Source organism: Lissotriton vulgaris, chromosome 6 (genome assembly GCF_964263255.1).
Source record: "Lissotriton vulgaris chromosome 6, aLisVul1.2, whole genome shotgun sequence".
Taxonomy (NCBI): domain Eukaryota; kingdom Metazoa; phylum Chordata; class Amphibia; order Caudata; family Salamandridae; genus Lissotriton; species Lissotriton vulgaris.
Window position 1 is genome coordinate 496,399,846 of NC_141694.1, and position 15,600 is coordinate 496,415,445.

The 15,600-nt window shown below is 42.4% G+C and overlaps 1 protein-coding gene across 1 annotated transcript in view; it reads right to left on the minus strand.

Moving 5' to 3' along the window:
* Positions 1-1,022: 1,022 nt before the first annotated feature.
* CGAS (cyclic GMP-AMP synthase) overlaps positions 1,023-15,600 on the minus strand; it is a 271,868-nt gene continuing 257,290 nt past the window's right edge. The window contains 1 exon segment of the mRNA XM_086926500.1: positions 1,023-3,422. Within this exon segment, the coding sequence (XP_086782626.1) occupies positions 3,068-3,422 (355 nt within the window). The 3' untranslated portion in view covers positions 1,023-3,067.

Here is a 15,600-nt window from a genome sequence, read left to right on the forward strand (position 1 = left end):
GCTCCTTTCTCCTGTGACATAAACTGTACTCTTGCTACTGCTTGGGGGAGCGGAGTTTTCTATATCACACTCTTCTGATGAAATCATTAAACAACCGATGCCAGTGGTCATATGGACATTTGTTTGTCAACAAGGATAAGTAAGGAGCAATCATTAACTTAGCAATAAATGATTAAGACTTTAGTACAGTGAATAATGAGAGTTCTGAATGTTTTGCTAAGTTTTATTTTCAAAGCCTCTGATCTCTCAATTTTATTCAGGAAGGATTAATCTTTTAGGCATTAGCATTAGAAATGAACATAGTCCAATAATTGATATTTCAATATGAGGTAAAACATAAGTCAGAATAATAGTAGGTAATGTTATGATGCAGCAAGCGTGTTCCATAAAGGAATTTCCTTAATCTAAATTAAGTTGGAATAATGAGTAAGAGGTGTCAGTTCAGAAACCCAATAAATAGTTCTGATGTGAGAATCAATGCGCAAGCATAAAGCTTTTGCATATCCGACTGGAAAATAATCACAGTCATAAATCAGCAGACATAAAAGAAATGTGCTAAATAACCTCTCATATAGAGAAATCTAAGAATCTCAGAGATGATTCCCGAGACCGGAGTCAGGAAAGGAATCCTATCCTACTCTAGAAACATGCACTAATATAAACCCACAAATTCTATGTTGCAACATTATTTTCTTCAGTTTTCTTCATTCTCCAATAGAATTTCAGTAAACTCCTGGGAATAAGCAAACTCCCCATTTTCACATGGTGGTACACTAGAATTTTTGACATTAGACCTTGAAAAGTTATATAATTTGTATGTTGTGGTCCAGACAGTTCTTCTCATGAATCATCCTTCCTGTTGCCTCCTCTCAGCCCGGTGAGAACTATTAGTTGTCATTTGTACTACAAAACAAGTGCCAATTCACTAGCTAACTAGCAGAAGGCTTCTGGAAAAATTCAACATCTGTAACAAAGAGAAAAAACATTGTGCGCAAACAACTATTCAAAGTGAAACGGAGGGCTATCAGTGTTAATGTTTTATTTTTCAGTTAAAATGTCATCAACAGTTAGGCTAAGTGAAATCAGCACTGTTATTTACTTGCAGGTCTATAACATGTATGTATGATTACCTACTACAAATTTTGCATATGTTGTATTCACAAACAAAACTAATCATGTGCAAAGTTTAAGTACAATTTTCATCCACACAAGAGATCGAATAACAGACGGAGGATACACACTCTTACTTAAACAAACAAATAATGCATGGTATGTTGCTCTGCTTTCGTTTCACTGAAACCAGCCAATTGTGGAGCAGTTGTGTTTGAGGCACATCACATCTCATTATTCTAACGAAGGAATCACTAGGTTTTCCTTTCTTTACATAAATGTGCTTAACTCTATTTCCATCATAAAAGATTGTGAAGTGTATTTCAAAGTAATGCTTACAACCATTACACATCTTGGATTCGCTAGACCCAAGTGAGAGCTGTTTGTATTCTTCATTTACACGAGGATGGGATGTCATGTTTATGAGACAATAAGCAGCCTTGAAATGTTTGTGTTAAAACAAGAATGTAGAGACAGGTTTTCCATGATGGCCTCAGTTATTTTGTGGGCAAAGATTTTGATATGCCGTCAAAATAACAAGCAGAACACGTGGAATCTTTACATTCCTTGTGCAATTGCTACGCACTAGTGGAAGAGTCTGTGGTGGGGGCTTTCTTTGCAGCTAAGAAAATATTAATAAGGTGGAGCCCTGGAACTGTAGTGCACATAACTAAAGTGAGAATTGTAAAAGTATCTCTGAACAAATACATTGAGATTGTAATTTGAAATAAAGTATGAATATATTTCAGACCTAAAGCTTGTTACATAGTAACCATGGATTGTTAGACTCCTTTGCAAGAACATGGAACTTGCATATTGTATGCAAAAGAGAGTGTTATGGATTGATTATATAGGCAAAATACATTAAAAACAAATTGCTGAATTGTTCCTTTAGGTCTTTTAAATATATATATAATATTCTAATACAGCCAGTCTTATTCAGTCGTAGTAGGCAGGCACTAACCATCACAGCCTACAGGAATAGTTTGCACTCACTGTTTTTCTGTTGATTGTCTAGGTATATTTTTCATCCTCTATGTGGATGCACGAAGGGTTATTTATGTATTTATTTATAAAGTTTTATCCTTACACATTAAATATTTTATGTCTCGCTTTCCTCCTGTGCACAAGCAATAATTTCTTGTGACTTCTTCAAAGTTATTTTAATTCTTTTAGCTCAAATTAAAGCCTACCACTAAGACGGCCGTCCAGCGACTCATCTCCAGTGCCATGAGTCCGCATAAAATAATAAAAGTCCTGAGGAAGTAACAAACATAATACTTTGTAAACGGTATCAAAGAAGGATATGAAAATATTGAGTGTATGAAAGTTTTGAATCTTTCTATCAATGCCACGATGGCCACCTCGTGGGTCCTCTCCCCTGCCACTTGGACACTGCTGTACAGCGAGTGCGCCCAGCAACTCCACTCCACTGAGCATTGGCTCCTTTGCCAGCAGGCTGAACCATCTAATCACCATTCTAGGGGGCTCTAATGTGATTGTCACTGGGCAACTGTAGCTATTTAGCCGACCCGGTATCTCCCTTCTACTGACAATCATTGGTAAAGACAATGGGTCTGGCTTGTAAATCGCTATGTGAGCACGACTTCTAGGATTTGTCAATGCTAGTTTAGTCATTTCCTGTACAATTAAGAGATGTATCAATTAAACTGCAACTTTAAAGTAGCTTATAGATGCCAAATGGTTCAACAGTTTCTCAACGAGCAGCAACGAAACAAGCTGAATGGCTGTGTAACTTCTGTGTGTAGATTTAACTTGCAATGACGCAGCCGGCCTCAGGGCTGTAGGCTCCTCGCTGTGTAATTACGATACTTGACAATAAATGTCTTTTATAAAAAAAAATTTAAAAAAAATTACATTTTATTATCGGTGTACCTGCTTTCAATTAAAATTGATTTTTAAACTAATAATTTGCAATATGTAGTGCAAATATTTTTTAAGTCTCAAATTGAGCATTAAAAATAGGGAACTTGTTGTTCTTTTCAAATGTAATTTTCTCGGCTAAAGATCGTAAACTTCGTCTCTCAATAAATTCTGGGCAGAAAAAATTGAAACTGGGAATAAAAAAATGAGTCAATTTTTCATCCTTCAGGTTGCATAGAAATATATCTATTAACACATCAAAACAAGTCTGCAAGTTTTCTGGTTTCCATTGGTCATCATGTGGATAAGTGGAAAAGGCATGGAAAGCAATATTCTTCACATGGTATGAACAAAATTTGTCCAGCTTCGGTCGATGTTCATTTTTAAGTCTTTCCAGCAAATGTTTCATAAGTTTAAGGCATATTTTCCTGCAACGAAATAAAAGATTACAGATGTGTTGATAATAACAGACTGAAAGTTTGTGATATAGCAGTCATAAGTCTGCAAGACAAGTAAACACATATATACCAACAGCAGGAAGGAGTCTCACTAGTCTGATTTTCCTGGTCTGTGAATTACATTAAACTATCCACTGCTCCTGTATTTTAGTTTTTGATCACATGCTAGGATTACTAAACTGCGGTTGTGCTATTTATAATAGTGTTGCTGATTTCAACTTCACTATCCTGGTGGGAGGAGATGCCATTTCACTAGACAAACTTTCGGTGAAGAAGAACTTCCATATGTTATTTCGGATCCTTGCATAAAAGGTTTTAAAAATCCACCTGTACTTTTGAAGCATATTTTCTGGGTTATTTTGCTCCTTCTCTTATATCCATGTGCAATTGTATTATTGCTACCATATCGCTCCCACTCTCTTACCGAATACACAAAGTCATGGCATCTTTCCTACGAGGATTTAAGATGTAGACCACGAACATTCTTGGCAACGTTCTTCCACAATATACCGTCTACACTTTGCACGGACACTTTTGGGGGACGTTTTATTGCCAGACCTGCTTACTGGGCACCTGCAGTCACTCCCGGTCTCCCTCCCGCCGCAGCAGCTTGACACCCAGCGGCCGCCAAGAGGTGGGAGACTACATCTCCCAGGCTGCTCAGCTTCGCGGCGGAAGCCTCCACCGCAACTTCCGCGCCCGGAGGTGCTTTAAACGAACGACAACCCCTGCGTCGCGGGATCGCGAACGGGTCGCGCCGGGCTAAGCCTGGGCCAAGGGCGGGCCCGTTTGAGCCCGTTCGAGGCCTGAGAGGCCGGGCTGGGCCAGCCCCCTAACATCTGGACAGAGCAAGTAACCGAGTAAGTGGATAGATCATTAATACACATTGGTATTACGTATTTGGTGTGTATGTATTTAACAACATGGCAGAACGTTCTGTAAGAACGAACACTCGTTTAGACTCTGTGTCCGGACCATTAGACAATTTCATTATTAGAGCTGCATCTGCTTTAGCTCGAGAAATATAACTAACCGAACGTCGGCTCTCAACGGACCCACTGTTTAACAAACGGTCCTCATTGGGGAAAATCGCTTCATCAAATAGTCCTGAAAGACATGTAGCTATAAATACCACCAATGACTCGGTTGCAATGGACCTAATTAATGACATTGCGGACGATCTGACTAGCATCAGCACTAACCAAGCCTCAAGTGCACAAACATCAAACACCCAAAGCTCAGTTATAAACCTCACCCAATGAGTGTCAACCAGAGCACAATTGTTGGCGGACAAAAGGGGTCCCATCCCCTTAGAGAATACTAGGCTTGGGGCAATACCAAAGCAGAAGAAGGCCGGGGCATCAAAAAAGGGCAGGTAAGCCAAGAATCTATCAGCTGATAGTAACAATTCTACACCGGTCACCAAACCTACTGCTGACATACATATAGCTGGACCTGATCCCGCACACACAACAGCATGTTCTTTCGCACTTATGGAGGAAAGCTTCTGGGTTAAATTGAGCGAGATCTTGACACGGTCTATAAGACCAATCAATGACAGATTAAAGCACATGGATGAGGGTTTAAAAAAACTCGAGCAGCTGTCTCTAAGTAATCTTGAGCTAAACAAAAAAACAAATTCAGCAAATCTGTCAGTGGTCAAAGAGATATCTGAAGCTCCCAAAGACTCGAGAAAACCAAATACTAATTCGACAATATCTAAGCCCCCAAGCTATGATTTGACAGTAAGCCCTCTACAACTAAGGCCGGAAAGTGCCCAGAGCACATTGACTGTTGTAAAGCCACCTGCAATAGAAAACGTGAGGCACACGATGGGCGTGGGTCATTCAAAAGCTACATCTAAGCAGGGAAGTTGTACTGGTATAGTCGATGTAGAGCGCTGTGTATTACCGGTCATAAACTTGCCCCCAGAATCTATGCCATATGTTGTTGTTCTGACTGGAGTTCCGGAACTGGGGCAGGGTAAAATAGAGTCTTTTACTGAACTATAAAATAAGACATCATATTGGCTTAATATTAATAGGCCTCTACCCTCTTATGCCAGCAGTAAGATTTTGTTTGTTCGGAGGGTTAGCTGGGTGGGAAGTAATAGGAAAAACATCCCGGGGGACTGCATTATTATAAATTTTGGAGATAGGCAAGCCCCTAAATACATATGTGACGAGTGGCACCATACGTCAAGTACCAGGATCCAGCCGCACGACCTAACTTACTTTTATCACCGAGTAACAAGTGTATCTAAATATTCTGTCCAGAGTAACTATTGGGCGGAGAACCCAGGCAATAGACCTCCTTCAAATGAAAAACTGTATGATGACCGATCCCAGATGATGGGCTTCCCAATTAGCAACAGATTCAGCACACTTGAAATGGTGAACTGACTGCCAATAATTACTGTTACTCCTAATAATATAGGTATAGCAGGTACTGAGAGTCATGACAATACCCCCGTGAGTATCTCCCCTGAAAATAGCATTAAAATTATTAGCCTAAGGGATGGGTTGGAAATATCATCTGTAGATCCAAAGACAGTAGAGCTAGGAAACAAGGAAACTCTAGGTGAGACTACCATGCGGAAAACAGATAGACCACCTAATAATAAGGTAGAAATGGCAGAAAGCTTAAGCATTATGTCATGGAATATAGCAGGGCTATCTGGTAAGACTGATGACATGGATTGCATAACCCTCTTCTTAAAACACACAATTATATGTTTGCAGGAAACCTGGGCATTGGATTCAATTCACATAAATGGTTTCCGCACCTTCCATACACCAGCAACACACACAACAAGGGGTAGGAACAAGGGGGCCTTGTGCACTTATATATCTAATCTCCTAGATGGCATAATCGTAAAACAACCAACGTCTGAATATTATCAGATATTGTCATTGAATGTTGGTAGAAAACAAAACATTTTCTTGGTACATTTTTACAATAATATTTCCAAATCAGAGACCAAAAGGATCTTAGAGGATCTGTTCCAAACCCTGACAAGCATTGTTGAAACAGACCTGATAGGTGACACATGTGTCATATTGGTTGGGGATTTTAATACCCCCTTATGTCCACACAGCCACTTGAACGTCTGTGGTCTGGGTTCAAATAGAGAGGATGGCAGCGCACATTTTCCCCATACCATCATGGGTAATTATTTTAATAATATAATTTTTGAACTAGACTTGGGGTTCATAAATGAATTATGCCCACACCGGTCCCTTTCAAGCCAAGTTTTATTGGGAGGGGTTGCCAATCTATTATAAACTACGCTCTTATTTCTAAGCGGCATGCCGACCGCATCCTCACTTATACCCTAAGCGAAGTATCGATGAGAGACCACCATCCATGTAGTTTGTCTCTTTTCTTCGCAGAGGTGCGGGGTAAAACAAACTCCCTGATTGAGAATCTGTATAGCTATAAATTAACCTTGGCAAAGAAAAATGGCTATGCCTTGAAATGGAATAAAATAGAACCAGCAGCATTTCATACAAATCTTATTAACAATAGGAACACTGAGTGCTCGATTTGTTTGTCTGAGGATAAAGAAGACTCTCAACTCTGCAAGGCCTTTCTTAAAATTGTAGAAAAAATAGAAAATCTTCTTTTAAGGCCACAAAGATCTGACAAAAGTATGGAGAAAAGATGGTTTAACAGCGAGTGCAGTAAAACGCACAAGCACTTAATGTTATCCTTAAAAACCTCTCCACGGAATCAAACAGCTATAAGATCTGCCAGGACTGCCTATTATCAGGCAGTTAAAAACCGTAAGAGTGACCTGAAGCAAGAATCCTGGCAGGCCCTTCATAAAGCCTGTCTGACCAAAGATAATACAGAATTCTGGAAGGCTGTGAACGCACCCTTTTTCTCTGATAAAGCTTCAAACACTGTAGAAGTAGCTATCACAGAGAATACACTTCAGTGAGCTGCATAAAAAAAACACCCCATTTGAGAGCTAGAGTAGCGACCTAACACTTGGAACTCAGGCCCCTGTCCAAAAAATCTTTCTGTTAAACGTAAAATTCTCTCTCTTAGAGGTTCAACGGGCCATTAATAATAGCGCCACTGAGAAAGAACCGGGACCAGATGGGGTACCAATAGATGTATTTAAATCTAATTTAGAACTATGGGCCCCACTTTTAACAAACGTTTTAAACAGCTGTAAAAATAATGGGTTTTTTATTACATGGCAAGATGCCATTATTATTCGAATTTTTAAAAAAGGCGACCGTGGTGAACAAAATGTTATAGACCTATATCTTTATTGGATTCATTAATGAAGGTCGCGGGGAGAGTCATACTCAACAGACTGTTGTTATGGGCTGAAGATCAAGGTGTCCTTTCACAATTTCAGTATGGGTTCAGGGCTGGACTTGGTACTACAGAACAAGGCTTGAACCTAGCATTAATTATTTCTAAGTACACTATGGCAAAAAAAGAAAACTTATATTAATGTTTTGTAGACCTAAGCTCGGCCTTTGATTGTCTGACCATGAAAAATTGTGGTCCATACTAACGCACCTAGGAGTAGAACCAGAACTGCTAGTCTTCATAAGGGAACTATATAAGGGTGCTGGGGCTAGAGTGAGGTATGGAATAAAGGGCGAATGTACTGCTAAATTTGACATTCAAGAGGGGGTTAGACAGGGATGCATATTATCACTCTTTCTTTTCAATCTCTACATAAATAGCATAGCATCCCACCTCACGGAAGAGCAGTACGATTACTCCAGAATTAAGAACTCCCCAGTACCAATACTTTTATATGCAGACGATGCAGTTATTATGGCCAGAACTCAAATGGGCCTACAAAGAGCTGTGAATAAATTCTCCTCGTACATGTGTGATAGAGGTCTTAATATAAATAAAAGTAAGACCTTCACCATGTGCTGTACCACAAGGAAGACCTCAAAATGCAGGATCTTCCTTTCAGGCACTAAATTAGAATCGGCAGAGACATTCTCATATTTGGGAATTAATTTTAACAAAAAAGGGACTTGGACCTCAGCAATAGAAACCAGGAATATGACATTTAGCAGATCAGTCGGGGCAGTTCGATCATTTGCCAACAAACTGGGAGGACGCCCAATTTCTGTACTACTGGACATATTTAAAGCGAAATGTGTGTCCACTGCGATTTATGGAGCAGGTCTCTTGGGAATAATCGATTCTAGTGTAATACAGCGCGGAGAAAATACATTTCTGTTGGCTGTCCCCCATAATACCTCCACGTTCGTGTGCCATCAAGAACTTGGCGTACATTATATTTCAGACTTAATTAAAGTTGACCCCATTTTACTGTGGCACAAAGTGTGGGCAACCGAGGAGACATGTCTGAATAGGGATGTTATATTGGATTGTATAGATCTAGAGGGGGCCAATAGAATTCACTGGTTTAATTATGTTAAGGGATTCTTGTCTGACATGACTCGCCAGAGTGTTTAATCACAGTTCCTAGTTAGAAACTAAAGCATACATGCCTGCACTTTCTTGAGAGCAAACGCTGGCTAATAGAGAAAAACAAAATATCAGTGATGGAGAATCACCTGATTCGCCAAGGGCAGGGCCTACAGCAATACCTGATCGAGGTGCAACGCTGTTAGGCACGTATGTTGCTGACCAGATTTAGGGGAGACACTTTTTTCAGACTGATAACATTCCCGGAGCAAAATTGTTGGTCTAGAGATATGGTTCTATGCCCTGGTGTCAATGTGTCAAAGCAGTCTACCTTACATTGTACACTTTTTTGTAAATTTTATACCCTGCCAAGAAAGAGATTTCTGATTCCACTCTTAAAACACTGGGACCCTAGGCAATGTAGGGCCGCTTTGATGAAATTACAAATGTTAGAAGATGAATTAATTATGCACCTTGAGACCCTCCGGGTGAGTAGTGCGCTATATAAATGCTTTGATTGATTGATTGATTGATTGATTGATTGATTTCATCATTCCTAAAGTCTGTAATTAAATCTAGGAATTCCATGAATTAACTGTACATAATTATGTAAATATTTTCGTGACTTCTCAATTCAGATGTTTTTAATCTACCTTTTTTACTGTGCTTTTATGATTACCTTTTTATAAGAATCAAATAAAGCTGTTTTGACTTGACTTGACTTGAATCTATTTCTATCCACTTTGAGATTCAGCGGCTTCCTCTCTAGATATTCACTTAATAATTACTCTTGGATGAGTTGTAAATGTATTCTTTTTTTTTTTTTAACTGTTATGTACTTTTATGGTTCATTAACAAACCGAAATAAAGTTGACTTGATGATGATAATTACTCTAAATCTTTATAGTGCCAGCTTACAACATTTGAGGCCTCGATCAGAGTATTGCAGTAAATGTCAAAATTAAAATTGGGTAAATCTGTGAGTTTTTCCATGTGGTATCGAACATACCGCACCCAGAAAAGGTCCAAAACAACCCAGTAGTCCTATTGTGTGAATACAAATGGAATCCAGAGGTAAAGCAAAAGTATAGTCTGCGTATCCTCTGTAAATGGTTTTCTTAACGGAATCACAGCACCTGGATCTACGTCATATGCGCAAAAAGTTGACTGGAAATACATATTTTTTCTGTTCCAACAAGTAACTTCCTACATACACATTTTCAACCATCTTAGCTTATGTTCGTAGTATCGTAGCAGCAATCTTTCCAGACCACTCTTTGAACATTGGATACAGCATTATTTCTGATGGATACCACAGGTCCCTCACCTTAGAACACTCCAAGGATGCCAGGCTGAACCTGGAAAAACAAAATTCAGAAATGCTTCATGTGCCACTAGTTGACAGCATGTGGCTCAAAACTGGTTCTGTACTGCCCCAGAAGTGATAGAAAAGGGCTGCATTGCTTACCAATGTCAGCTCCTTTCTTTTCACGCCTTCTGGTGCAGATCTGGAGGTCCACTCCGAACTTTGTCAGCCTACTGACAACTCTTAAAATGAAATTTAGTGTGCTATTCAACAATCTCTACTTCTAAAAGTACAATATTCAAACCATGTTGTGATTGTAGAAAACAGATGTCAGTCACAGAACCACAAACGGTGTGTCTCTGGTGTTTGGGCTTGGGACATCACTCGAAGTTGTGCAATAAGTGTGTCCTCATACGCCTGAAGACAACCTGGGATCGAGCAGTGGAGTTGTACATTGACAAACATAAGAAGTAGTTGTGGCTTTCGAGTAAACTCCTGAGCCTACTACAGGTTGCAGAATCAGTCCCGCTGCCAAAAGAAATCTATTTTGGTGGTCTAAGTATTCCAGGAAGTCTAAATGCAAACACAAAATAGCGAAGACGGACTCAACCTCATCTTGCCATTCTGCCATTCTGTATCCAAGGAAAAGGCACAATGGTGTCACGATGTCAGCTAGGGCCCCTGGTTATGGGGCCGATTCCCCAATGTATCCTGGCATGCCCAAGGTTTTCCAGGCATTGGCGGTGCTGCAGGAGATTGAAGCATTCTTGGAGGCCATGCTGAAGGCTTTAGGCACTCCTCTGGCTCCATGTTTGGGCCCCCATGGAACTGAAGGGGCCTTCAGTCTGGTTCCCATAGGCAGATCAGTCCCAATGCCACATCAACTTTCCAAGTCTCATACCTACTCTGGTACATACATCCTCCCTGGCTCCAGGATATGCACCAGACCCGTTAATCAACAACCTCAGTACTGACCCCAAAGTGAATTTGGTGCAGATTCTGCGGTCTCACCCCAAACAGACGTCGGCCCAACCTAAACCAATGTCATGTTATAAAATGACTGAAGTGCAGCCAGTCGTCATACAACCTGACCAGGGCAGACACACCAACAGATGTCTCATTTTTTTTTGCGTTTGAACCAGGTACACCATCAGAGGAAGATGATGATAGTGTGGATAGTGACTTTCCCTCTTGCCATTACAATGGCAGTTTTTACCTGAGGTCAGTTTGATACTATCTTGGTGCAGGGTTGAACTTGTCACTTGGACCACAGACCAAAGAGAGTGCATCACTTGCAATAGTAGTCAGACGAACAACATAGATCTTGGAATTGCAGGCGCCTTTAGTAAAGACCAAGACTGACGTCCCTATGGAAATTTTGCAGCCAGGGCCAGCCACTTCTGGACCCTTGCTTCCTTTTAACCAGACACTCACTAAAACCTTATACAAATGCCTGTTTTTGCCCACCAGTGAGTAGCAGATGGTCAATCGTAACAGACCAGTACCTGGCGATCCTGATTTTCTCACTAACTACCCTAGCCCAAAAAGCCTGGTGAGTCAGAGTTCAACAAGCAAGTTTAACCCCTATTCATTCCCTACAACTTCTTCAGATAGGGTGTCAAAGTTGTTGGGTCACTGTTATACATGCCAGCCTTTGGTGTGGTCTTCCCCAAAACTTTTTACCTTCTCCCTCCTGTTTGCTGAAACTAATTTTATTGGCTTTAGGACTCTGTGTCCTTTACGAATGCTAACCACTGCTAAAATGCTTCTGGTCACTCCTTAAAACATGGTTGAACTGGTTTACCCTGATTACTAAGTTTAATTTACTTAAAAGTCCCTAGTCCCTAGTAAAGTGCACTACATGTACCCAGAGTACGTACATTAAATGCTACCAGTGGGTCTGCAGCACTTATTGTGCCACCAACTTAAGAAGTCCTTTAAAAACACGTGCCAGTCTGTCACTGTAGCCTTGGTGTAGTTTTAAACTACCATTTCGGCCTGACAAAAAAACATTTTGCCAGGCCTAAACCTCCCTTTTTAATACATATAAGTTACCCCAAGGTAGGCTCTAAACAGCCCACATGGCAGTGTGCAGTGTATTAAAAAAGTTAGACGTAGTTTTAAGTTTTATGTATCCTAGTAGAATGAAACTCCCCGATTTGTTTTTCACACCTCTCCCTTAGAATAACATGGGGTTACCTTATTACAGTTAAAGTGCTAACTTTGGATGGGAACAGGTAGAAAAGAATCGCAATTTTAAATCCTCGTTAATGGTACAGTCAGATTTTAAGTCACAATTCTGAAAAAGTCACTTTTAGAAATTTGCCATTTTCTTGTCTTAACCATATGGTGCCTGCAACCTGTGTCCTGAGCATATGACTGCAATTAGCTAGCAGTTGGCCTTTGTGTATCCCTCCCAGACAGTGAGACAAAGAGACTTGACACTAGGCTTTTATCACCATAGATGACCTGAAGCCTGGGCAGGGAAAGGAAGGAAGTAAGTTTCCAGAATCAGATGTAAGTGTGAACTTGAAGCTTCCTCTATTTTAAAGGCTGGCAGCAGGTATAAATATTGGACCGTCGGACTAACTCTTAAGTTCACTCCTAGAGCTGCGGAGATCACTCAGAATTGCCTTGCATTTCATCGGACTGCTGTGCAGGTTGAGGGCTGCTTTGTACTTCGGAGGACTGCCCTGCTGCTAACAGAGGACTCTCCTGCTGCTTAAAGCCTGCTTTGTAGGGGGGCATGCCCAAGATGGAACGACCAACTAAGTCACACATCCTGGAGCTCTGCCGGATTTTTCAGGCCTAGCTGAGCAGGCGCTGTGGAGTGAAGCACCATTTGCCGATCCATACTGGTTACAGCAGTGGGTTGCCTGCGCTGCCTTCCCAGAGGTGTAGGATCACCTTCCAGCCCGACGGCGGAGACCTGAAAAGACATCGGTGGAGCCACGAGTCATGAGGCACCTGACCTTGCTTTGGCTGGCCCATGGGGTGCGGCACTCCTACCCCTTCCTGTACCGGCAGGGGGTGAGTGCGAGAGCCACTTGCTGGCGGAGGGGGAGCACAGCGGAGCAGGCTGCGTCAGGGACTGACCCGGGTGGTCCCTTGCTGCTCCCCCAGGCCCAGGCGGTATCTTGCAGGCCACACGGGTGGTGTGCAGGAGGCTGGGACTTGCTCCAACCCGGCGGCCCTGCCTGAATCGGCGCTGCTGTTGGTCCCGCCTCCTTCAGGGCCACCCCTGAATTGGCCCTTAGAGAAAAGCAGACTTTCCCGCAGTAGGTGCCTCCAGGCCACGTAGGGAGGTGTGGAGCCCTCGGCTGTGGTGGGCAGCGACCTTAGGCTTTTCTAACTGAGGTTCACAGTGTGCCATAACCCCAGGAGGGACATCCAGTACGTTACGTTATGTTATGTTACAATAGTTTATATAGCGCTCAGCTGCCCCAGCAAAAGGGGGTCCCGGCGCTTTATGGCAGAAATGTGACTGACTCCAAGGAGAAAAGCAGAGCGAAAATCAGACCGGCTTAATTTCGGGGAAGAGGTGAGTTTTGAAAGCCCTTCTGAAGTCCAAAAGGTTTTCCCGTTCACGTATGTGTGCTGGTAAAGAGTTCCACAGTTTAGCTGCTAAATAGCAGAAGGAGCGTCCTCCCGCTCGGCAGCGCTTGATCCGGGGTACCCTGACCAGATTTTGGCCAACAGAGCGTAATACGCTGGTTGGAACATACAGGGTCAGAAGGTTGCATAGCATTTTAGGAGTGCCTAATGTTAAAATTTTGAAGGAGATGCAGAGTGTCTTAAACTGAATGCGCTGAGCCATAGGCAGCCAGTGAAGCCTCCGGATGGTATCGGAGATGGAGCAAAATCGGGAAAGCCTACTAAGGCTCTGGCAGCCGCATTCTGGATGCGCTGCATCTGGGCAATCTCAGCTTGATTGGCTCCCAGAAGCAAGGAACAGGCGTAGCCCAGCCGAGAGAGCACCGTGGCCTGGACTATCAACTGCCTTGTGGATGAGTCAAAGAACTTAAGAATAGGTCTTAGGCCTCGTAGAATGCCAAAACATGTGGCAGCCACTTTTTTTGTCTGATGGCAGAAATTAAGGGAAGAGTCTAGCCACACACCCAAATTTGTAAATTCTGATTTGGGTTCCGGGGCTTTACCCAGTGCATTTGGCCACCAATGATCCCTCCATAGATCAGCGTTCTTTCCAACCAGTAGGACCTCTGTCTTATTAGCATTTAATTGCAGACAGTTAGATGTCATCCACTCTGCCACAGCGGTGAGGCCACTTTTAAACCTGGAGTCATTTGGGGCAGATGCCTCAGTCAAAGCAACCACTAGCTGAGTGTCGTCAGCATATGAGACGATGGTAAGGTCCCACTGTCTGGCGACATCAGCTAGCGGCTGGACATACAGATTAAATAAAGTGGGGCTTAGTGCCGAGCCCTGGGGGACACCCTGTTCGATCGGGTGTGCCCGAGATAGGAAAGGGGGAGTGGACACGCCAAAGGACCTCTCGGTCAGAAAAGATCTGAGCCAGGCAAGGGCCAGATCGGTAATCCCTGCCTCCTCAAGCCGGTGGAGCAGAATCTTGTGGGAGACGGTGTCGAAGGCGGCACTGAGATCCAACAGGATCAGTGCTGCCGTTTGACCATGGTCAAGAATGTTTTGTAGGTGTTCCGTTATGGCCAAGAGAGCAGTCTCTGTGCTATGACCGGTGCGAAAACCATGTTGCGTCTGGTTAAGGATGTTATGAGAGCTCAGAGTGTTAGTGAGTACGGTATTAACATGGGATTCTGCCACCTTCGTTATCCAGGGAAGAAGAGACGTAGGCCTGAAGATCTCAGGCTTTGTAGGGTCCAGACTAGGTTTCTTAAGGATCGGAGAGACCCACGCCTGTTTCCATTTCACCGGGACAATAGCGGATGAAAAGGAGGCATTAATCAATTGGTGTAACGGGGTCATACAGGACAGAGAAAATTCTCTGAACTGCGCGTGCTTAAGTGGGTCAGCCGGAGAGCCGGACTTGATTTTCACAGCCAACTTACTGAATTCTTCCCAGGAAATCTCGGGGATAGCCGTCAGATTAGAGGCTAAAGCAGGCCTAGTGAGAAGAGAGGGGCTGTGCATAGCCGTAGAAGGAAAAGATCGATAGATTGCCCTATTTTTTCAACGAAAAAAGAGGCCAATTTCTCGCATTGGGGTTGCGACGCAGGAGATTTTTTTGTACTGAGATCTTTTAGAATTTTGAAGATGATTTTAGCAGGATTAGAACTCAGTTTGATCTCAGCAGCATAGTACTCTGCTCTAGCCCTACAACGAGCTCTGTGGTATGTTTTGAGTTCGGCTAGGTAGCGCACTTTGTGTTCGGGGGCATAATCTTTCCTCCATTTGCGCTTATATCTTTTACATGCCTTCTTCAAAGGAATC